Source organism: Pleurodeles waltl, chromosome 2_1 (genome assembly GCF_031143425.1).
Source record: "Pleurodeles waltl isolate 20211129_DDA chromosome 2_1, aPleWal1.hap1.20221129, whole genome shotgun sequence".
Lineage (NCBI taxonomy): Eukaryota > Metazoa > Chordata > Amphibia > Caudata > Salamandridae > Pleurodeles > Pleurodeles waltl.
Window position 1 is genome coordinate 322,408,206 of NC_090438.1, and position 24,302 is coordinate 322,432,507.

The following is a 24,302-nucleotide window of genomic DNA, read 5'->3' on the forward strand; positions in this document are numbered from 1 at the left end:
AGGCCTCACATCAGTGTAAAAAACAAATTTAGGGGTTATACACTACCAGGACATGTAAACTACACATGTACCTGTCCTGCCTTTTGCCTACACAGCACCCTGCCCTATGGGTTACCTAGGGCATACCTTAGGGGTGACGTATATGTAGAAAAAGGGGGGTTTTAGACTTTCCAAGTAATTTTAAATGCCAAGTTGAATTGGCTGCGAAACTGCACACACAGGCCTTGCAATGGAAGGCCTGAGACAAGGTTAAGGGGCTTCTTGAGTGAGTGGCACAATCAGTGCTGCAGGCCAACTAGTAGCATTTAATCTACAGGCCCTGGGCACATATAGTGCACTTTACTAGGGACTTATGAGTTAATTAAATAGTCCAATTGGGTATGATCCAATGTTACCATGTTTAAAGGGAAAGACCATATGCACTTTAGCACTGATTAGCAGTGGTAAAGTGTGCAGAGTCTTAAAACCAGCAAAAACAGTATCTAAAAAGTGGAGGGAGGCAGGCAAAAAGTTAGGGGTGACCACCCCTCTAACAGTACTTATAAACTCAGTATCCCATAATATCTTTAAGGCAGACATATCAACATCTAGGGCCTCATTCCGGAGGCCGGATGAAGCACCGCCAACAGGCTGGCGGTGCTCCATCCTATATTCCGACTGCGGCTGTGAAGCCGCTGTCGCTCAGCCGGGTCCGGCGCTTTTGCGCCGGATTTCCCCCGGCTGGGGGAATCCTCCATGGCGGCGCTGCTTGCAGCGCCGCCATGGGGATTCCGACCCCCTTCCCGCCAGCCTGTTTCTGGCGGTTTTTACCGCCAGAACCAGGCTGGCGGGAACGGGTGTCATGGGGCCCCCTAACAGGGCCCCAGCAGGATTTTCACTGTCTGCCACGCAGACAGTGAAAATCGCGGCGGGTGCCACTGCACCCGTCGCACCCCAGCTACTCCGCCGGCTCCATTCGGAGCCGGCTTCCTTGTAGCTGGGCCTTTCCCGCTGGGCCGGCGGGCGCCCTTTTGGCGGTCGCCCGCCGGCCCAGAGGGAAAGCCAGAATGGCCTCTGCGGTCTTTTGACCGCGGAGCGGCCAAGTGGCGGTTCCCGCCAGGTGGGCGGCGCCGGCCGCCCGCCAAATTCAGAATTGGGCCCCTAGTTCATGCCGTGAGGCGTAAGAGTTATCTTATGCAGGTAAATTTCTACACAAGGTACTAATATTTTAAGAGCTACCCAAACATTGACACACCTATAAATATAGATGTTTATGAACATTTTACCAGCTCCTGTTATAATTAAGAAATGGTATTCTAATTTTTTCACAGGGCAGATATTTGTATCCCATTTCGGCTGTTATAGTCACTAATACCGGCTACAATGCCCAGTCAGCCAAACCTGTCATCCGCCGTAGACATGAATCGTTTAAATATGGCCGCGGTTATAACACCTCTCTAACTGACTACCCCTCTGGGTTATAATAACAACATTTATAATTTACTAATTCCAGTCATAAACAAGCTTGACAATTCAAATAAATGACAGGGCTGACATACATATCAATGTAACGGCGATTACGGACACCGTTGGCAATCACAATGTTCAGTGAGCAGGAACGCTTTATCCATATTACACAAGTCCTTTTTAATTATGGCCATGATTACCATGATTTCCTTTTGCCTGTCTCTCTCATAATCAAAGAAAGACACAATTTGGGAACCAAACAAATATGGCGCTGGCCTGAGATGCCGCAGCGCACTGAGGGATTCAGCCCGGGACATCCAGTGTCTCCTCTCACAGGCAGGTATGCGGCCCGGTTACAAAGGGCCTTGAGCATCTAACGTTCCACAAGCCCCTCTCCCAACACGGACTGAATAAGCAGCCTGTGTCATACAAGTTGTAGTCTGTTTTTGATATTTATCCAAACACCCTGGCTACTGAAACGACTTGTTCAACTGCTGTTTTCATTTAACCTAAGAGAGCAGCAGTTAACATACGACCTTAACAGAAATCGTGACATCTGTCCTGATTCAAACCAAACTATCCACCAAACTAAACGCCACTCTTAGCTTTACCAATCAAAGGAGTTATCATGCAGTAATTACTGTTAACACTCATTCCCTCCTTGGCTATGAACCTGTCCCTAACTTTCTGTGTATGTTTGGTTAGCTACCTTCGAAACTTCTGTTATAATGTACTTAACATTTGCGATTGATTTAAATGATGGGATCTACTAGATTTTTTTAAGAGTTATCATGAACATATCAATATGTACAGGTTTTCTCTCTTGGGACATTGATCAGTCTGGAGTATTATGCATGTGACATTTCTGTAACTTCTAAAAATGTACACAACGGTTTTGCTTACCCCTGATTAATACTGGCTACATTCTTGTCTTTGACTAAATATATAAATGAACATGTTATCATTTAATGACATTATTACCTGTAATATGATAAGTCCTACAGAACTATTATTAATACCATATTTTAAATGATAATATTGTTTTAAACAGATTGAATATAATGACCATCCTATAAGTGTTCTCAAAATGGATTTACTTTGATGACGCCTTTCAGGGATGAGCAGTTCATTTATGTCACCTACCGGTTACATAAAATAATATCACTAAAACAATTCTGTGATATTGCACCCACAAGGAGATAGGTCACTAACCATCCTTCACCAGCATCTGTTTTACTAATCCATAGCACATCCAGACGTGCATTATTTATCCATAATTAGTAAAGTAAATCACCATTTTTGACTATGATTCATCACACGAGAGTCATCAACAATATTGGTCGGAAATTCTTTCAGTCTTCTTGGACTTAGTGGATAATTTTCCTCACAAGCTGGTGTTCTGAGTTACACTTTCCCTTTTCATATAACTGCACCAAATTCACTGGGTACCTCAATGAACTATTTCTTTCTATATCACACCCAAGTATTTGCATGAAATATACCTTTTAGTCCTTATAATAGTTTCCTCAGAAACTGAATCCTTACTATCTATATTTTGCAGCCTTGAAAAAACCCAAGGTTGACTCACCAAAGGGGGCGAAACACGTGTCAGCTCTCTGGCTTTTTTATCTAAAATGTCTACGACCTCCTTTTGAAATGGGCATTTAGGCTCTCTCGCATTTTTGTCTAAAATGTCTATGGCCTCTGTTTGAAATGGACATTTAAAATAACCTTGGGCCTTAAGGCTCGTTCAATTGTCTACAATTTCTGTTGAAAATGGACTTTAATAAATAACCTTGAATTCACCAAGTGGATTTTCAATCTTTTATCACTTACAGATCATGCCCTGATGAACTTGTTGTGGGAAAATGCACTGGCTGCGCTTTTTGAATTGAAGAAGAATATAAGGAATTAAGAATAGCTTCTGATCATTATTACTCTTTGCATCTACTTTCCCAAGAGATTGTGTTGCTTGGTGACTGTATTGTGTTGCCTCTCTAGGTATAAAGAAACGTTCAAGGTGCTTTCCATGTGATTTCTGGCAAATAGACAAAAAGAAAACAAAAAATGAAAAAATTAGTGCAGATCGCTGTAGAAATGAATACAGTAGATTCCTGTACTCCTTAATACAAGATTACTCGCAAGGAGAGGAGGAGAGTTTACCTGTTATTAATAAAATGTTGAGCAGGGCATTCTAAAATAAGTTTTAGGGAGCCTGTGTAGCACTCCAGTCATTTGTATAAGAAAACTTAGCAAAAAATGGAGGACAGTATATGACCTGCACTAAATTAGTTATATAAAAATTATTTGTAGGAAGGTTAATAGAGCAATTTCAGGTCAGGGTCAGAATGTTGATGGGGATGGAACACATTATCCACTGTCCTACCATGTCTAAGAACTGAAAGCACATTACAGTTGTTGCAAATGGAATGCAAAAAAGGCCCCTGTCTCAGTTTCCCACAATGAGAGCCTATCCGATCCCCTGAGCAGATCAGGGGTGTAGGGGTGTAGGCTCCGGATTTGGGGACCTATTAATCATGGCTTCCTTTTGCAAGGTATGCTTATGTCTGGCAACGGTCTACTAAAATCGGTTGACTTACCTCTTAAACTGCCTTTTGGACCTGGCTTTTTGACAGGGACATCCCCAAACTTTTTGCCTCCTTCCTCCTATTTTTTCTGACCTGTTGTTGTTGGCTTTTGACCTCTGAGCACTTTACCACTGCTAACCAGTGCTAAAGTGCATATGCTCTCTGTGTAAATTGTACTATTGATTGGTTTATCCATGATTGACTATTTAATTTACCTGTAAGTCCCTAGTAGAGTGCACTACATGTGCCTAGGGCATGTAGATTAAATGCTACTAGTGGGCCTGCAGCACTGGTTGTGCCACCCACCTCAGTAGCCCCTTAACCTTGTCTCAGGCCTGCCATTGCAAGGCCTGTGTGTGCAGTTTCCCTGCCACTTCGACTTGGCATTTAAAAGTACTTGCCAAGCCTAGAACTCCCCTTTTTCTACATATAAGTCATCCCTAATGTGTGCCCTAGGTAACCCCTAGAGCAGGGTGCTGTGTAGGTAAAAGGCAGGACATGTACCTGTGTAGTTATATGTCCTGGTAGTGTAAAACTCCTAAATTCGTTTTTACACTACTGTGAGGCCTGCTCCCTTCATAGGCTAACATTGGGGCTGCCCTCATACACTGTTGAAGTGGCAGCTGCTGATCTGAAAGGAGCAGGAAGGTCATATTTAGTATGGCCAGAATGGTAATACAAAATCCTGCTGACTGGTGAAGTCGGATTTAATATTACTATTCTAGAAATGCCACTTTTAGAAAGTGAGCATTTCTTTGCACTAAAATCTTGTTGTGCCCTTCAATCCACGTCTGGCTAGGTTTAGTTGACAGCTCCTTGTGCATTCACTCAGACACACCCCAAACACAGGGTACTCAGCCTCACTTGCATACATCTGCATTTTGAATGGGTCTTCCTGGGCTGGGAGGGTGGAGGGCCTGCCCTCACACAAAGGACTGCCACACCCCCTACTGGGACTCTGGCAGACAGGATTGAGCTGAAAGGGAACTTGGTGCATTTCTTAGAGACTCTTTGAAGTCACCCCCACTTCAAAGGCACAACTTAGTATAAAACAGGGCCTCTGCCCTACCTCATCAGACACTTGCTGGAGAAGAAACCTGAACCAGAAACTACATCCTGCCAAGAAGAACTGCCTGGCTGCTCAAAGGACTCACCTGTCTGCTTTCTCCAAAGGACTGCTGTCTTGCTGTTGCCCTGCTGCCTTGCTGAACTCTTTGTCTGGCTGTGAAAGTGCTCTCCAAGGGCTTGGATAGAGCTTGCCTCCTGTTCCTTGAAGTCTCAGGACCAAAAAGACTTCTTCCTTTCACGTGGACGCTCCGTGCGCCGAAAATTTCGACGCACAGCTTGTTTCGCGGCGAGAAAAACGCCGCACACCAACGCTGATCAACGCGACGCCCTCGGGACGATCGAGACTTCGACGCACAACCTCGCAAGGACAAAGCCGCCCGACTTCCAAGGAGAAATCGACGCGACGCCTACCGTGAGTGCGAAACTTTGACGCACGGCCTCGCAAGGACAACGCCGCCCGACTTCCAAGGAGAAATCGACGCGACGCCTGCCGTGAGACCAAAATTTCGACGCACGGCCTCGCAAGGACAACGCCGCCCGACTTCCAAGGAGAAATCGACGCTACGCCTACCGTGAGATCGAAACTTCGACGCGCAGCCCCGCAGAACGACGCGCAGCCGGAAAATAAGCAGGAGAATCCACGCACAGACCCGGGACATCTGGTAATCCCCGCGATCCACAAAAAGAGACTGTCTGCGCGCCGGAAAACGACGCCCGACTTCCCCGCGTGGAAAAGAACGACGCAAGTCTGTGTGTGCTGAGGAGAAATCGACGCACACACCCCTTTTTCCACGCATCTCTTCTCCTGTGGCCCGCTGAGGAGATTTCCCACCAGAAACCAGGTACTCTGTGCTTGAAAGACACTTTATTGCTTTTTAAAAGACTTAAAGACACTTAATATCACTTTTCAGTGATATCTTTACAAATTCGTATTGCAACTTTGATCGTTTTGACCTACAAGTACCCAGATAAATATTCTATATTTTTCTAAACACTGTGTGGTGTATTTTTGTGGTGTTATGCTATGGTGTTGTATGATTTATTGCACAAATGCTTTACACATTGCCTTCTAAGTTAAGCCTGACTGCTTGTGCCAAGCTACCGGAGGGTGAGCACAGGCTGATTTTGGATTGTGTGTGACTTACCCTGACTAGAGTGAGGGTTCTTGCTTGGACAGAGGGCAACCTAACTGCCAACCAAAAACCCCATTTCTAACATTGGTGATCAGCGGTGAGGATAGGACTTGTGTTTGTGCAGTGACATACAGTAGCTAAGTATTTCACTACCTACCCACAGTTGAAGGTCAACTTGATTTTTTATCTTTTTTTGACTTTTGGTCTCTGATGTCCTCCTGGATATACTATTGATATTTTGGACTTTGGATTTTGGTTTTTGCTGGTAAGATCCTATCAGAATGGGATCGCTTACCTACTTATTCTTTTTGCCTACTGACCACCTCACTAAGGCTGACCTAAGGAAGCTTTGCAGAGAATGTGGCCTTCCTGTAGCAAAGAGATCTACTAAAGCAGAGATGCTACATGCCTACATAGTCTGGGAGGAAGACAGATGGGCAGAGAGAGAGGCAGCAAGAAACCAAATGACTAAGTACCCCTCAGAGGAGGAGGAGGACGACTCAGATGAGGAAAGAGACCCAGTGAAAAAAGAATGGCTCATGGCTCAAGCACGGTGGATGGAAGAGCTAGATGAGTTTATTGAAAGGGCTGAGGCAGCAAGTCTCTTAGCCCTGGAAGAAGAAAAGATTGCAGCTCAAGAGCTGAGCTGTAAAGAGCTGAAACTGGAAGCCGGAAGGGCTGAGTCCAGTTCAGATGGTGGCAGCAAAAATCTTGCATCTAGTACTGCTGAAGAAGGGCACAAGCCCAGAGATGTGGTGCCCAACTTGAAGAAGGGAGTTGACACACCCCAGGCAGTTCAAGGGTATGAGGTAGTCCCCGTTATGCACAGGGTCCCTGAGAAGGATTGGGGAACTGGCACAGGGAGTCATATTCCTACTGGGGGGGAGGGACACTTTACTGACTCTAGCAGAGAGTGACAAAGAAAAGGGTTCCCCCCTGGTGGACGTCCTGGATATAGAGTGTAGAGACATCCCAGAAGAGTTTGGGTTGAGTGTCAGGGACAGACAGATACTGTCTCACCAGTCTCAGGAGGGTGAAGTAGAGTGCTTTTCCAAGGTTGAGTTACTGGGTGGTTGGGTGAAGGGTACTGTGGTTAATACATGTGAAGGGCAGAGTGATGTAATTGCTAGAGAGCATATGTCTGGTCCTTATTTTCCAGAGCTACGCCAACACCAGGTGGAGTGTGAGTTCTCTGACCCCAGGGAACTTACAGTGGAGGCAGACTTTTGGGTGAGTACCAGAGAGTCTGAAGAGGCATTTGGGGGTGCTCCTGAAGGGAGTGGTCTAGGTGGTTCCCGACCAAGTGAGGTGGGAGAGGATTGTAGTGTCCCAGGTAGGTCTCAGAGCCTAACCTGTACCGTAGGGCTACCTTTTGAGGGAAGCCCCGCAGTGTCAGAAGAACTTGGGGGGATGACTGTAGACAGCATCCCAACAGTTCTGGTGTCTGGCAGTACCACTCCTAGTGAGGGGGTGCAGAAGTCCAGACATAGGGTTGAGAGGGGGTGGCCGACCCCAGTGGAGGATCTTGAAAGTCAGGGGTCAGCTCTGAGAGCAGAGCCCCCCAGGAATGACCCAGGTGAAACCGTTTCTGGTTTGGGGGAAACCCAGACTCTGCCGGATGGGCAGAGGTCGGGAGACCTGCGCCAACCAGACTCTTGTGTGGCCCTTGGGGACGGCGTGTCCCTTGTGGGGGGTGAGAGTGCCCCCCAGGAAGTCCTGGCATGCCAGGCAAAGATTCAACCTCAGGGTGGTGACTCTGGGTTGGATATCCAGGTTCAGAGGTTAACCTCTGACCTGGTGGGGGGTAGGTGTGCCCCCCAGAAAGCCCTGGTGTACCAGGCAGTTGTCCAACCTCAGGATGGTGACCCTAGGTTGGAGAACCAGGTTCAGAGGTTAAACTCTGACCTGGTGGAGGGTCAGTGTGCCCTCCAGGAAGTCCTGGCGTGCCAGGCGATTGTTCAACTTCAGGGTGGTAACTCTGAGTTGAATGGCCCAGTTCAGAGGTTAAACTCTGACCTGGTGGAGGGTCAGTGTGCCCTCCAGAAAGTCCTGGCGTGCCAGGCAATTGTTCAACCTCAGAGTGCTGACTCTGGGTTGGATAACTGGGTTCAGAGGTTAAACTCTGACCTGGTGGGGGGTAGGTGTGCCCCCCAGAAAGTCCTGGCGTGCCAGGCAATTGTTCAACCTCAGGGCGGTGACTCTGGGTTGGATACCCAGGTTCAGAGGTTAAACTCTGACCTGGTGGGAGGTAGGTGTGCCTCCCAAGAAGCCCTGCTGTGCCAGGCAATTGTCCAAGCTCAGGGTGTTGACTCTGGGTTGGATGACCAGGTTCAGAGGTTAAACTCTGACCTGGTGGGGGGTAGGTGTGCCCCCCAGAAAGTCCTGGCGTGCCAGGCAATTGCCCAACCTCAGGGTGGTGACCCTGGGTTGGGGAACCAGGCTCAGAGGTTAAACTCTGACCTGGTGGGAGGTAGGTGTGCCTCCCAGAAAGTCCTGGTGCGCCAGGCAATTGTTCAACTTCAGGGTGGTGACTCTGAGTTGAATGGTCAGGTGCAGAGGTTAAACTCTGACCTGGTGGAGGGTCAGTGTGCCCTCCAGGAAGTCCTGGTGTGCCAGGCAATTGTTCAACTTCAGGGTGGTGACTCTGAGTTGAATGGTCAGGTGCAGAGGTTAAACTCTGACCTGGTGGAGGGTCAGTGTGCCCTCCAGGAAGTCCTGGCGTGCCAGGCAATTGTTCAACTTCAGGGTGGTGACTCTGAGTTGAATGGGCAGGTGCAGAGGTTAAACTCTGACCTGGTGGGGGGTAGGTGTGCCTCCCAGGAAGTCCTGGTTTGCCAGGCGGTGATCCAGTCTGAGGGTACAGACCCTGGGCTGGAAGACCAGGTTCAGGGTGTCCCCCCGGACCTGGAGGGAGGGGCTACTGATAACAGTGCCCCTACCATGTTGTCTTCTGAGGAGGCCACTCCTAGTTGGAGGGTGCTGGACCCCAGAAGGGAAGGCAGGGGGAGGGAAGCCTCACCCCGGGCCCTAGTCCAACCTGAAGGTACAGGCCCCAGGTTGGAGGGCCAGTGGCAGGTTAACAGCCCTGCACTGGTGGAGGAATGGTACAGGGTGACTTCTGTAAGCACCCTGACCATGTTGGACTCTGGGGGTACCGCTCCAGGAGGGAGGGTACAAAGCCCCAGAGGGGAGGACCAGGTTCAGGCTGTCATCCCTGACCTGGTGGAAGGGAGAGTGGTTAAAGGGTGCCCAGCACCTGGGGCTACCGCCCCCCACTCTCCACAGCCACAGTGGTTGGAGAGCTTTGAGAGGCCTGGGGCCTGGCTCTCATCCCTGGCAGCTGTCAGTAATCACTGTGGCTTGCTGTCCGGGTGGACAGAGTTATCCCTGGGGAGGGGACAAGTGTCACACCCCAGGGGTAGAGTGGGCAACACCACTATGTTGGTCATGGTGGTACTATCCTGCTCCTGGGATACATCTGTGAGCAAAGTAAGGTTAGGTGCTGCACAGATGGGATCCGCAGGAAAGGAGAAAGGTTCCCCATGGATGGGCTTAGTGGGCCCTGAGAGTATGGACAGAGGGATCCAATGGGAGTCAGGAAGGCGAAGAACTGGAGCATGCCCCTGCTGTTGTGGGCCTGGGTCCTTGTTCTGTCGCCTCAAACAGGGAAGTACATCAGGATAGTGATTGTTCTCCCCTGGCTTTAGGCTGGTGGGGGGTCATGTTGGACCTGGCTTTTTGACAGGGACATCCCCAAACTTTTTGCCTCCTTCCTCCTATTTTTTCTGACCTGTTGTTGTTGGCTTTTGACCTCTGAGCACTTTACCACTGCTAACCAGTGCTAAAGTGCATATGCTCTCTGTGTAAATTGTACTATTGATTGGTTTATCCATGATTGACTATTTAATTTACCTGTAAGTCCCTAGTAGAGTGCACTACATGTGCCTAGGGCATGTAGATTAAATGCTACTAGTGGGCCTGCAGCACTGGTTGTGCCACCCACCTCAGTAGCCCCTTAACCTTGTCTCAGGCCTGCCATTGCAAGGCCTGTGTGTGCAGTTTCCCTGCCACTTCGACTTGGCATTTAAAAGTACTTGCCAAGCCTAGAACTCCCCTTTTTCTACATATAAGTCATCCCTAATGTGTGCCCTAGGTAACCCCTAGAGCAGGGTGCTGTGTAGGTAAAAGGCAGGACATGTACCTGTGTAGTTATATGTCCTGGTAGTGTAAAACTCCTAAATTCGTTTTTACACTACTGTGAGGCCTGCTCCCTTCATAGGCTAACATTGGGGCTGCCCTCATACACTGTTGAAGTGGCAGCTGCTGATCTGAAAGGAGCAGGAAGGTCATATTTAGTATGGCCAGAATGGTAATACAAAATCCTGCTGACTGGTGAAGTCGGATTTAATATTACTATTCTAGAAATGCCACTTTTAGAAAGTGAGCATTTCTTTGCACTAAAATCTTGTTGTGCCCTTCAATCCACGTCTGGCTAGGTTTAGTTGACAGCTCCTTGTGCATTCACTCAGACACACCCCAAACACAGGGTACTCAGCCTCACTTGCATACATCTGCATTTTGAATGGGTCTTCCTGGGCTGGGAGGGTGGAGGGCCTGCCCTCACACAAAGGACTGCCACACCCCCTACTGGGACTCTGGCAGACAGGATTGAGCTGAAAGGGAACTTGGTGCATTTCTTAGAGACTCTTTGAAGTCACCCCCACTTCAAAGGCACAACTTAGTATAAAACAGGGCCTCTGCCCTACCTCATCAGACACTTGCTGGAGAAGAAACCTGAACCAGAAACTACATCCTGCCAAGAAGAACTGCCTGGCTGCTCAAAGGACTCACCTGTCTGCTTTCTCCAAAGGACTGCTGTCTTGCTGTTGCCCTGCTGCCTTGCTGAACTCTTGTCTGGCTGTGAAAGTGCTCTCCAAGGGCTTGGATAGAGCTTGCCTCCTGTTCCTTGAAGTCTCAGGACCAAAAAGACTTCTTCCTTTCACGTGGACGCTCCGTGCGCCGAAAATTTCGACGCACAGCTTGTTTCGCGGCGAGAAAAACGCCGCACACCGACGCTGATCAACGCGACGCCCTCGGGACGATCGAGACTTCGACGCACAACCTCGCAAGGACAAAGCCGCCCGACTTCCAAGGAGAAATCGACGCGACGCCTACCGTGAGTGCGAAACTTTGACGCACGGCCTCGCAAGGACAACGCCGCCCGACTTCCAAGGAGAAATCGACGCGACGCCTGCCGTGAGACCAAAATTTCGACGCACGGCCTCGCAAGGACAACGCCGCCCGACTTCCAAGGAGAAATCGACGCGACGCCTACCGTGAGATCGAAACTTCGACGCGCAGCCCCGCAGAACGACGCGCAGCCGGAAAATAAGCAGGAGAATCCACGCACAGACCCGGGACATCTGGTAATCCCCGCGATCCACAAAAAGAGACTGTCTGCGCGCCGGAAAACGACGCCCGACTTCCCCGCGTGGAAAAGAACGACGCAAGTCTGTGTGTGCTGAGGAGAAATCGACGCACACACCCCTTTTTCCACGCATCTCTTCTCCTGTGGCCCGCTGAGGAGATTTCCCACCAGAAACCAGGTACTCTGTGCTTGAAAGACACTTTATTGCTTTTTAAAAGACTTAAAGACACTTAATATCACTTTTCAGTGATATCTTTACAAATTCGTATTGCAACTTTGATCGTTTTGACCTACAAGTACCCAGATAAATATTCTATATTTTTCTAAACACTGTGTGGTGTATTTTTGTGGTGTTATGCTATGGTGTTGTATGATTTATTGCACAAATGCTTTACACATTGCCTTCTAAGTTAAGCCTGACTGCTCGTGCCAAGCTACCGGAGGGTGAGCACAGGCTGATTTTGGATTGTGTGTGACTTACCCTGACTAGAGTGAGGGTTCTTGCTTGGACAGAGGGCAACCTAACTGCCAACCAAAAACCCCATTTCTAACACTGCCCCTCTAGGATGTACTGAAATGCCCCCAGGCATCCAAGTGTTCATTTTTTCAAGAAAAAAACAAGATGAAGTGGTGAGCCGGAAGGTCTGGCAGAGGCCTTTGTCTGACCTGTTCCCACTAGCTGCATTTCAGCTGTCCTGGGGGGGAGATGTCCAGCATGTTGGCCTGTAGCATTGTGTGAGGAGCTGCTGGGGTCTCACGAACGTAAACTAGAAATTAAAAAGCTAGTAAATGACAAAATAATGTTTCCTTTAAAATGAAAACAATCATTGGCCCATCATTACAGGCGGTGAAGGGCCTTTTGTTTGAGGAGGGAGTACACATTTTGGACTGACACAATTCCTTCACTCATAGCAGTGAGGGGAGCCCTTGAAAGAGGTGGGCTGGCCCATTACCCTATGCTCTACACAGTAGTGAGCAGAAGCAAAATGTTGATGTCACCTCAACAGATCAGTGGAGGGAGACTGCTGACCAAACAGCCCCTATTTGTATGATTATATATGTAAAAAAAATACCGTGGCATGAGATTTAAAAATTTCACTAAGGCCAGACAAATAAATAGCTCTGCATATGGTGGCTTAGGCTAGAAGGGGATCCTTAGCACTTATGTGGCTACGAAACCCAGACATTTATATTTGACCTTTACAGATAGCAAGACATTTCATTGAAAAGATTCTCAGTCATTTTTTTTCAGAAGGAGAGGAAGGGAATTACTTTTAGCTGCTAGTGATTAGTCACTATTACTTTTAGTTAAAAATGGGTGTTGCATGTTTATATTCTGGGCAGTCACACCACGCAATACCTTCAAAGTTTGCTATGGTGTATGTTGCTGTTTTCAGTCACAAAATGCTATACTAACAAGTCAGGACTGGAGGTCTCTCTGCTATGTAGAAATTGCATTAGAGCTCTTGGAGTCCACAGAGAAAAATATAGGGCCAACATATCCTTTTGGGCTCTCCTGTCTAAATCACCATCAACACATATGTAGAAATCAGCTGTCCAGATTCCTGTAAGTCATGTTAACTGGTGTGAATATGCGTCTGCAGCACCAAACTTTACTATGAATGGAAGAATAATTGAATTATTGACATAACAACATCTTCCAAAGTGATACAAAGAAATACAGTTGTGACTCTCGAGAGACCTTTAGGAAACCTTTTTAATTAGTTAAATGTTCTGGAAAATGATAACATTCAGCACCCCTTATACCACGTAGAATTCTGTGTCGTTTTGTGGTAAGGTATGCATGCCCGCAGGCTACCGCTGAACTGTGTTTATGAAGGCGGCTTTAGACCTCTTAGTAGAGAGGAAACATTACTTATTAATTCGGTACACGTTTTTCCGTGGAATTGAGCTACCGCTCCTATTATGCTTGACCGGTTATAACCACGTGAGGCCTCTCTCATGCAGGTGCAGCTTTTAAAAGCCAAAGAAACAACACGATCTCTTGAGGGTTCGAACCGGGGCTCATTTGTGTACTTAAAACAACATCACTAACCTCATAAGTTCATTACGACATTTCACGTGCTCTAGCTTGTGCAACTTCCCTTTGGCGCTTGTTTTTTTTTAGTATTACTAAGAACCGAAGGTGGCGTGGAGCCAGAAGAGAATCCCGGTGCCTAAAAAACGAAAGATTCGTGAGTACAGCTATCCTTTTACACACTTACAAGCACGGGGACTAGGCATTGTGGCTCTGTGAGGTAATGCATCCACTCCAGGCATCTGTTGACTCTCAGCCTTCCTTCCATTCTTCCGAAGCACACACAAACGAGTACTGTACTGAAACAATAACCACCCGTTCTCAACAGCGCCCAAAGGACTCGCTAAGGGGAACGTAAGCTCTAGAATACCCTTAGTATGTCAGTATGCTACCCAAGGCCTTCTAAATTCCACAGTGGCTGCAACGCGTCTTTTAAAATCACTTTATTTAAAGATAATTTAACATATTTATTTCTCTTGTTTTTTTTCCAGGTTCTCAAATATATTTGCAGAAAAAAAACTTGCCTTGTATTTTCAGCCTGCTTAGCTGACCTTCAGAACTGTTGCATTAACATGAACTGGGGATGGATTTATACACGCTCCCTATTTACCATGTTGCCGTTTGTGTGCTCTTCATCTATACTCCCCTCAGGTAAGACTAACTATTCGATTTTTCGAATTATTGAAGATAAATATTATTTTCATGTTCGGGTTTAAACTTATATATAGGCGGAATTATATTTGCAAGTTCTGATGTCTTATAATTGCCTTTATGGCTGTATTCACGTTTTTTATCAAGGTTAGGTGTCAATTTTAGACAGTGCCGTTTTGTTCCTCTGCTAATTATTGCTCTGGTTACCAATCGAGTTTCTTGATTATACATCAGCCATTAGCTAGCTATGTTGCTCTTCCGTTTACTTCCTGTAAAGCCATGCCGCACGTGCGAACGGATAACAGCAATGAACATTTACGGAGACCCTTCTAGAACGAAAACCTGAATTAAACTTGCAGTTCTGATTCACAAATATTTCACTAAGAATCTATGTGTCTAGCTCCTTTCTTAGATGTGAATTACTACTTAATGAAAGGTCCAATTTTCAAAACACTTTCTGTGAGTAGTTGTGTCCAGTGGCAGACTTACATTTAGGTTACACACACGTTTTGCAGATGTAAAACATGCTTACCTTAAAAAAGGTTTTGTGGTTTACAAAGTTAGTAAGCATGTAGTAAGTCTGGGAAATCATAAGCAAGCCTAACCCTAAACCTGATGTAAGATACCATTACTCACAGAAATTGCTTTATGATTTAGGCGTGGATACTCAGTTGAAATTTACACAAAGGACATTCTTCTTAGTTATATCGTTTTTGTCATGCTTTTCATAATATAACTTAAAGGCAGAACATAAGTCATAGGTAAGCATTACCCAAGGAATATATCAATCGCTCAGATGTTACCTCTTAGAAATTAAAACAGTGAAAAGTTCCCAAATATCCCACCACCTTCCCATTCCCCCAGAAAACCGCTTGTCTCCTTCAATGGTTCTACATACATTGCACGTAATATGGGGCCAGATGTATCATAAAGGCCTTTTGCGATTCGCTAATAGCGATTTTTAAGAAATCGCTATTTCCGACTCGCAAAGTGCCATGTATCACATTTGCGAACCGGTAATAGCGATTTCTTAAAAATCGCAAATGCTATTACCGAATCGCAAATTGTGATACCGGCCCCATTCGCACCTATGGGCCTGTTGGCCCATATCTGCGAATTTTTTGCATTTCCAAAACTGCGATTTCTGAACCAGAAATCGCAATTTTGGAAATGCAAACCCCCATGGTGCTGGGGGCCTAAGGCCCCCTCTGCAGCACCCCAAAATTGTTTTGGGGGACATGTAAGGTGCACACATGCCAAAAGGACATGTGTGCTTTACATGTACAATTTAAAAATGTATTTTAAATGCATTTTTAAATTTTGCACATGGTTACCACCAAGTTCAACTTGGTGGTAATTAGCGATTCCTAAATGCCAAAATCGCATTTAGGAATAGCTTCATACATGTGCAATTTGCGACTCTCTGAACAGGGTCACAATTTTAAGGAATCGCTAAAATAGCGATTCCTTAAAATTGCGATCAGAATGTATTTCATACATTCTGAAATGGCATTTTGCATTCGCAAACAGGCATTCGCACCGTTTGCGAATGCAAAATGCTTTCTTACACCTGGCCTCTAGTCTAGGTACTGTTGCATCTACCACAAAGTAAAAGCAAGCTGTGCCCCTACTACTGTCTCCCCTTCATTCCTTCCTGGTCACCTATTAAGAGAATAGGCATGGAGCCTTGAGCCTAGGGTTGGACCATGCGTTGCTAGAAGTCCAACTGACCTGTAGTGCGACAGGGAACCTTAGACTGACTGGAAATCGGTATTAGCTTTGTTTACTGCTCAAGCAGGCTTCTACATGGTCAATGTATTCCCCAATCTTTGGTGCCATTGAATTTCTAAAGGTTGTTTTTTTCTATTTCCAATTAAAAGCTAGTGCAGAAATCACTCAACATACTACAGTACGGGGTTAGTAAGGAGGTGAGGCCATCTTGCTTCACAGGCATGTTCCAGATTTTGAGGGCAGAGACTTGGGGTGCTAAGGTATACATTAGGAGGACAGTCACCCTCTTTGGTTTCGGGAGGCACAGAGCATATAATCTATTAAAGCCCACTTGATATAAGGCTACATTTTGTCAGCTGTCCTAAGGGAGCAGTCTACCAAGTCACTCAATTGGGAAGCTTTGTAATATAATAATATAATAGACATCCTAGTTCAATGGGCCACTGAAGTGTCCTGTATTCACAATGAGAATGCCATACACTCCTGAAAAAATTCAGTGATGAACTTCAACCAGTAACGACTGGAATAGATACAGGAAGAGCGGTAGTACATTCATTTTTAGGTCGAGCACTGAAGTGCTCTGGCCTGTTGCAATCTATCAGTGGGCTTTTAACCACTCCCACCGCATGCCCGTCACTATCACTCGTTCATGGGCTTGCCTTTCAAAAATTCTTTGTTATCATTGGTAAATAAATTTACCTTTGTCCCTCCTTGGGGCAGTTTTGCTACTGCCTTGACCATCGACCCTGTTACATGGAAAATTGCACATTTGCTGGCACGTTTGACTGCGAGGAAACTTTTTTGTCCTTTTATTGTCTCTCCTTTGAACTCATGGCGACCACGGTGCTTTGAATCGGCTTGCTTATGACAACTGTTTTACTTTTCATTTTCAATTTATGTGGCAAGAAAAGTCCAGTTAGGAATTTACAATGCTAATTGCGCTAACTCGAGCAAACACAAGACCCATTGGATTGCAAATGCTTGTTACTACATTGAGCCGACCAAACCAGGAAAGGCAGAGTGGGAACAATTTTCTCAAATCAATCTAAATGGTTGCCAGGTGCCTCGCGTAATTAATAGTGTATAAATCTGCTGCTTTGTAGGTTTTTCTTAATGCTTAAGTATTGGATTTATGGTTTCAGATTCAGATTTGGTGAAGTTGACTTTAATGCTGGCCACTTTCTCAAATAGCTGCTGTTATGTCATCAAAGGGCAAAGGGACATTGATGCTGAGTCCAGAGGATGGCATCCACGAAAAGCATAATCGTTTGTGTATCTCTACTGAATGGGATCCCCACAATTTCCACCTCTTCTCCTATGCAAATCGCTATTAGCTATATGCACAGGGCCAACAGGAGTGGTAAAAGAGGGCATTAATGTCTTGTGCTCCTGTGAAGGGATAACCTGTGTGATAAATGTCAGTTCAGTCTTGATATAGTAGAAATGTCAAAAGCTACTTTGACATCACAGTAATCGCCTGAATTTGACAGTTTGCATTTTGTCTTTAACCCCTTCGCTGCCAGGCCTTTTCCCCCTCCTGTGCCACCTTTTTTGCCTATTTGGGGCAGTTCGCGCTTAGGCCCTCATAACTTTTTGTCCACATAAGCTAATCAAGCCAAATTTGCGTCCTTTTTTTCCAACATCCTAGGGATTCTAAAGGTACCCAGACTTTGTGGGTTCCCCTGAAGGAGGCCAAGAAATTGGCCAAAATACAGTGAAAATTTCGTTTTTTTCAAAAAAATTGGAAAAAGGGGCTGCAGAAGAAGGCTTGTGGTTTTTCCCCTGAAAATGGCATCAACAAAGGGTCTCCGGTGCTAAACTCAGCAGCTTCCCAGCTTTCAAGAACAGGCAGACTTGAATCCGAAAACCCAATTTTTCAACACAGTTTTGGCATTTTACTGGGGCATACCCCATTTGTGCAATTTTTTGTGCTTTCAGCCTCCTTCCAGTCAGTGACAGGAATGGTCATGAAACCAATGCTGGATCCCAGAAACCTAAACATTTCTGAAAAGTAGACAAAATTCTGAATTCAGCAAGGGGTCATTTGTGTAGATCCTACAAGGGTTTCCTACAGAAAATAACAGCTGAAAAAGAAAAATATTGAAATTGAGGTGAAAAAAACATCAATTTTTCTCTACGTTTTACTCTGTAACTTTTCCCTGCAATGTCAGATTATCGAAAGCAATATACCGTTACGTCTGCTGGACTCCTCTGGTTGCGGGGATATATAGGGTTTGTAGGTTCATCAAGAACCCGAGGAACCCAGAGCCAATAAATGAGCTGCACCCTGCAGTGCGTTTTCATTCTATACCGGGTATACAGCAATTCATTTGCTGAAATATAAGGAGTAAAAAATTGCTATCAAGAAAACCTTTGCATTTCCAAAAAGGGCACAATATAAGGTGTTGAGGAGCAGTGGTTATTTGCACATCTCTGAATTCCGGGGTGACCATAGTAGCACGTGAATTACAGGGAATTTCTCAAATAGATGTCTTTTTTACACACACTCCTATATTTGGAAGGAAAAAATGTAGAGAAAGACAAGGGGCAATAGTACTTGTTTTGCTAATCTATGTTCCCCCAAGTCTCCCGATAAAAATGGTACCTCACTTGTGTGGGTAGGCCTAGCACCCGCGACAGGATATGCCCCAAAACACAACGTGGACACATCACAGAAAACAGAGCTGTTTTTAGCAAAGTGACTACCTGTAGATTTTGGCCTCTAGCTCAGCCGCCACCTAGGGAAACCTACCAAACCTGTGCATTTCTGAAAACTAGAGACCTAGGGGAATCCAAGGAGGGGTGACTTGTGTGGCTCGGACCAGGTTCTGTTACCCAGAATCCTTTGCAAACCTCAAAATTTGGCTAAAAAAAACACATGTTCCTCACATTTCTGTGGCAGAAAGTTCTGGAATCTGAGAGGAGCCACAAATTTCCTTCCACCCAGCGTTCCCCCACGTCTCCCGATAAAAATGATACCTCACTTGTGTGGGTAGGCCTAGCACCCGCGACAGGATATGCCCCAAAACACAACGTGGACACATCACAGAAAACAGAGCTGTTTTTAGCAAAGTGACTACCTGTAGATTTTGGCCTCTAGCTCAGCCGCCACCTAGGGAAACCTACCAAACCTGTGCATTTCTGAAAACTAGAGACCTAGGGGAATCCAAGGAGGGGTGACTTGTGTGGCTCGGATCAGGTTCTGTTACCCAGAATCCTTTGCAAACCTCAAAATTTGGCTAAAAAAACACATGTTCCTCACATTTCTGTGGCAGAAAGTTCTGGAATCTGAGAGGAGCCACAAATTTCCTTCCACCCAGCGTTCCCCCACGTCTCCCGATAAAAATGATACCTCACTTGTGTGGGTAGGCCTAGCGCCCGCGACAGGATATGCCCCAAAACACAACGTGGACATATCACAGAAAACAGAGCTGTTTTTAGCAAAGTGACTACCTGTAGATTTTGGCCTCTAGCTCAGCCGCCACCTAGGGAAACCTACCAAACCTGTGCATTTCTGAAAACTAGAGACCTAGGGGAATCCAAGGAGGGGTGACTTGCGGGGCTCGGACCAGGTTCTGTTACCCAGAATCCTTTGCAAACCTCAAAATTTGGCTAATAAAACACATGTTCCTCACATTTCTGTGGCAGAAAGTTCTGGAATCTGAGAGGAACCACAAATTTCCTTCCACCCAGCGTTCCCCCACGTCTCCCGATAAAAATGATACCTCACTTGTGTGGGTAGGCCTAGCGCCCGCGACAGGATATGCCCCAAAACACAACGTGGACATATCACAGAAAACAGAGCTGTTTTTAGCAAAGTGACTACCTGTAGATTTTGGCCTCTAGCTCAGCCGCCACCTAGGGAAACCTACCAAACCTGTGCATTTCTGAAAACTAGAGACCTAGGGGAATCCAAGGAGGGGTGACTTGCGGGGCTCGGACCAGGTTCTGTTACCCAGAATCCTTTGCAAACCTCAAAATTTGGCTAAAAAAACACATGTCCCTCACATTTCTGTGGCAGAAAGTTCTGGAATCTGAGAGGAGCTACAAATTTCCTTCCACCCAGCGTTCCCCCACGTCTCCCGATAAAAATGATACCTCACTTGCGTGGGTAGGCCTAGCGCCGGCGACAGGAAACACCCCAAAGCGCAACGTGGACACATCCTAAATTTTGGAAAAAAACAGAGGTGTTTTTTGCGAAGTGCCTACCTGTAGATTTTGGCCTCTAGCTCAGCCGGCACCTAGGGAAACCTACCAAACCTGTGCATTTCTGAAAACTAGAGACCTAGGGGAATCCAAGGAGGGGTGACTTGCGGGGCTCGGACCAGGTTCTGTTACCCAGAATCCTTTGCAAACCTCAAAATTTGGCTAAAAATACACATGTTACTCACATTTCTGTGGCAGAAAGTTCTGGAATCTGAGAGGAGCCACAAATTTCCTTCTACCCAGCGTTCCCCTAAGTCTCCCGATAAAAATGATACCTCACTTGCGTGGGTAGGCCTAGCGCCGGCGACAGGAAACACCCCAAAGCGCAACGTGGACACATCCTAAATTTTGGAAAAAAACAGAGGTGTTTTTTGCGAAGTGCCTACCTGTAGATTTTGGCCTCTAGCTCAGCCGGCACCTAGGGAAACCTACCAAACCTGTGCATTTCTGAAAACTAGAGACCTAGGGGAATCCAAGGAGGGGTGACTTGCGGGGCTCGGACCAGGTTCTGTTGCCCAGAATCCTTTGCAAACCTCAAAATTTGGCTAAAAAAACACATGTCCCTCACATTTCTGTGGCAGAAAGTTCTGGAATCTGAGAGGAGCTACAAATTTCCTTCCACCCAGCGTTCCCCCAAGTCTCCCGATAAAAATGATACCTCACTTGCGTGGGTAGGCCTAGCGCCGGCGACAGGAAACACCCCAAAGCGCAACGTGGACACATCCTAAATTTTGGAAAAAAACAGAGGTGTTTTTTGCGAAGTGCCTACCTGTAGATTTTGGCCTCTAGCTCAGCCGGCACCTAGGGAAACCTACCAAACCTGTGCATTTCTGAAAACTAGAGACCTAGGGGAATCCAAGGAGGGGTGACTTGCGGGGCTCGGACCAGGTTCTGTTACCCAGAATCCTTTGCAAACCTCAAAATTTGGCTAAAAATACACATGTTACTCACATTTCTGTGGCAGAAAGTTCTGGAATCTGAGAGGAGCCACAAATTTCCTTCTACCCAGCGTTCCCCCAAGTCTCCCGATAAAAATGATACCTCACTTGTGTGGGTAGGACTAGCGCCCACGAAAGGAAAGGGCCCAAAACACAACGTGGACACATCACATTTTTTTATAAAAAGCAGTGCCTACCTGTGGATTTTAGCCTGTAGCTCAGCCGACACCTGAGGAAACCTAGCAAACCAGTGCATTTTTGAAAACTAGAAACCCAGGGGAATCCAAGATGGGGTGACTTGCGGGGCTCTGACCAGGTTATGTTACCCAGAATCCTTTGCAAACATCAAAATTTGGCCCAAAAAACACTTTTTCCTCTCATTTCGGTGACAGAAAGTTCTGGAATCTGAGAGGAGCCACAAATTTCCTTCCACCCAGCGTTCCCCTAAGTCTCCCGATAAAAATGGTACATCACTTCTGTGGGTAGGCCTAGCGCCCACAAAAGGAAATGGCCCAAAACACAACGTGGACACAACATATTTTTTCACAGAAAACAGAGGTGTTTTTTGCAAGGTGCCTACCTGTGGTGTTTGGCCTGTAGCTCAGCCGGCCCCAGGGGGGGGGGGGCAGAAATGCCCTAAAATAAATTTGCCCCCCCAACACCCACCCCCCCCCAGGAGCGACCCTTGCCTACGGGGTCGCTCCCCCTGCGTGACATTGGCGCCAAAAAACAAATCCCCGGTGCCTAGTGGTTTCTGTCCCCTTGGGGGCAGATTGACCTAAAATTGACAAATCTGCCCCCAGGGGGGCAGAAATGGTCTAAATACAATTTGCCCCCCCAGGGGAGCGACCCTTGCCTGATGGGTCGCTCCCCATCTCTAAAAAAAGAAACAACAAAAAAAAAAAAACACAAAAAAAAATTGCCCTGGTGCCTAGAGTGTTCTGCCCCCCCCCCCCCGGGGGCAGTTCGGCCTAATAATAGGCCGATCTGTCCCCCGGGGGGGCAGAAATGGCCTAAAATAAATTTGCCACACCAACCCCCACCCCCCCCGGGAGCGACCCTTGCCTACGGGGTCGCTCCCCCTGCGTGACATTGGCGCCAAAAAACAAATCCCCGGTGCCTAGTGGTTTCTGCCCCCTTGGGGGCAGATTGACCTAAAATTGGCCAATCTGCCCCCAGGGGGGCAGAAATGGTCTAAATACAATTTGCCCCCCCAGGGGAGCGACCCTTGCCTGATGGGTCGCTCCCCATCTCTAAAAAAAGAAACAAAAAAAAAGAAAAAACACAAAAAAAAATTGCCCTGGTGCCTAGAGTGTTCTGCCCCCCCCCCCCCGGGGGCAGTTCGGCCTAATAATAGGCCGATCTGTCCCCCGGGGGGGCAGAAATGGCCTAAAATAAATTTGCCCCCCCAAAGTCCCACCCCCCCCCGGGAGCGACCCTTGCCTTCGGGGTCGCTCCCCCTGCGTGACATTGGCGCCAAAAAACAAATCCCCGGTGCCTAGTGGTTTCTGCCCCCTTGGGGGCAGATTGACCTAAAATTGGCCAATCTGCCCCCAGGGGGGCAGAAATGGTCTAAATACAATTTGCCCCCCCAGGGGAGCGACCCTTGCCTGAACGGGCGCTCCCCATCTCTAAAAAAAGAAACAACAAAAAAAAAACACACCAAAAAACAATTGCCCTGGCGCCTAGAGTGTTCTGCCCCCCCTCCGGGGGGCAGTTCGGCCTAATAATAGGCCGATCTGTCCCCCGGGGGGGCAGAAATGGCCTAAAATAAATTTGCCCCCCCAAAGTCCCACCCCCCCCGGGAGCGACCCTTGCCTACGGGGTCGCTCCCCCTGCGTGACATTGGCGCCCAAAAACAAATCCCCGGTGCCTAGTGGTTTCTGCCCCCTTGGGGGCAGATTGACCTAAAATTGACAAATCTGCCCCCAGGGGGGCAGAAATGGTCTAAATACAATTTGCCCCCCCAGGGGAGCGACCCTTGCCTGATGGGTTGCTCCCCATCTCTAAAAAAAGAAACAACAACAAAAAAAAAAACACAAAAAAAAATTGCCCTGGTGCCTAGAGTGTTCTGCCCCCCCCCCCCCCGGGGGCAGTTTGGCCTAATAATAGGCCGATCTGTCCCCCGGGGGGGCAGAAATGGCCTAAAATAAATTTGCCACCCCAACCCCCACCCCCCCCGGGAGCGACCCTTGCCTACGGGGTCGCTCCCCCTGCGTGACATTGGCGCCAAAAAACAAATCCCCGGTGCCTAGTGGTTTCTGCCCCCTTGGGGGCAGATTGACCTAAAATTGGCCAATCTGCCCCCAGGGGGGCAGAAATGGTCTAAATACAATTTGCCCCCCCAGGGGAGCGACCCTTGCCTGATGGGTCGCTCCCCATCTCTAAAAAAAGAAAAAAAAAAAAAAAAAAAACACACAAAAAAAATTGCCCTGGTGCCTAGAGTGTTCTGCCCCCCCCCCCGGGGGCAGTTCGGCCTAATAATAGGCCGATCTGTCCCCCGGGGGGGCAGAAATGGCCTAACATAAATTTGCCCCCCCAACCCCCATCCCCCCCCCGGGAGCGACCCTTGCCTACGGGGTCGCTCCCCCTGCGTGACATTGGCGCCAAAAAACAAATTCCCCGGTGCCTAGTGGTTTCTGCCCCCTTGGGGGCAGATTGACCTAAAATTGGCCAATCTGCCCCCAGGGGGGCAGAAATGGTCTAAATACAATTTGCCCCCCCAGGGGAGCGACCCTTGCCTGAACGGGCGCTCCCCATCTCTAAAAAAAGAAACAACAACAAAAAAACACAAAAAAAAAAAATTGCCCTGGCGCCTAGAGTGTTCTGCCCCCCCCCCCGGGGGGCAGTTCGGCCTAATAATAGGCCGATCTGTCCCCCGGGGGGGCAGAAATGGCCTAAAATAAATTTGCCCCCCCAAAGTCCCACCCCCCCCCCGGGAGCGACCCTTGCCTACGGGGTCGCTCCCCCTGCGTGACATTGGTGCCAAAAAACAAATCCCCGGTGCCTAGTGGTTTCTGCCCCCTTGGGGGCAGATTGACCTAAAATTGGCCAATCTGCCCCCAGGGGGGCAGA

The 24,302-nt window shown here is 47.4% G+C and overlaps 1 protein-coding gene across 4 annotated transcripts in view; it reads left to right on the forward strand.

Annotated features, from left to right (window-relative positions):
• IL13RA2 (interleukin 13 receptor subunit alpha 2) overlaps positions 1 to 24,302 on the forward strand; it is a 623,741-nt gene that overhangs the window by 60,178 nt on the left and 539,261 nt on the right. Inside the window, exons 1-2 of one of the 4 annotated variants that reach the window (XM_069212557.1) lie at positions 13,755 to 13,858; positions 14,193 to 14,352. In XM_069212557.1, coding sequence (XP_069068658.1) covers positions 14,274 to 14,352 — 79 coding nt within the window. In that variant the 5' untranslated portion in view covers positions 13,755 to 13,858; positions 14,193 to 14,273. The other 3 variants (XM_069212559.1, XM_069212558.1, XM_069212556.1) reach the window with 3 other exon arrangements.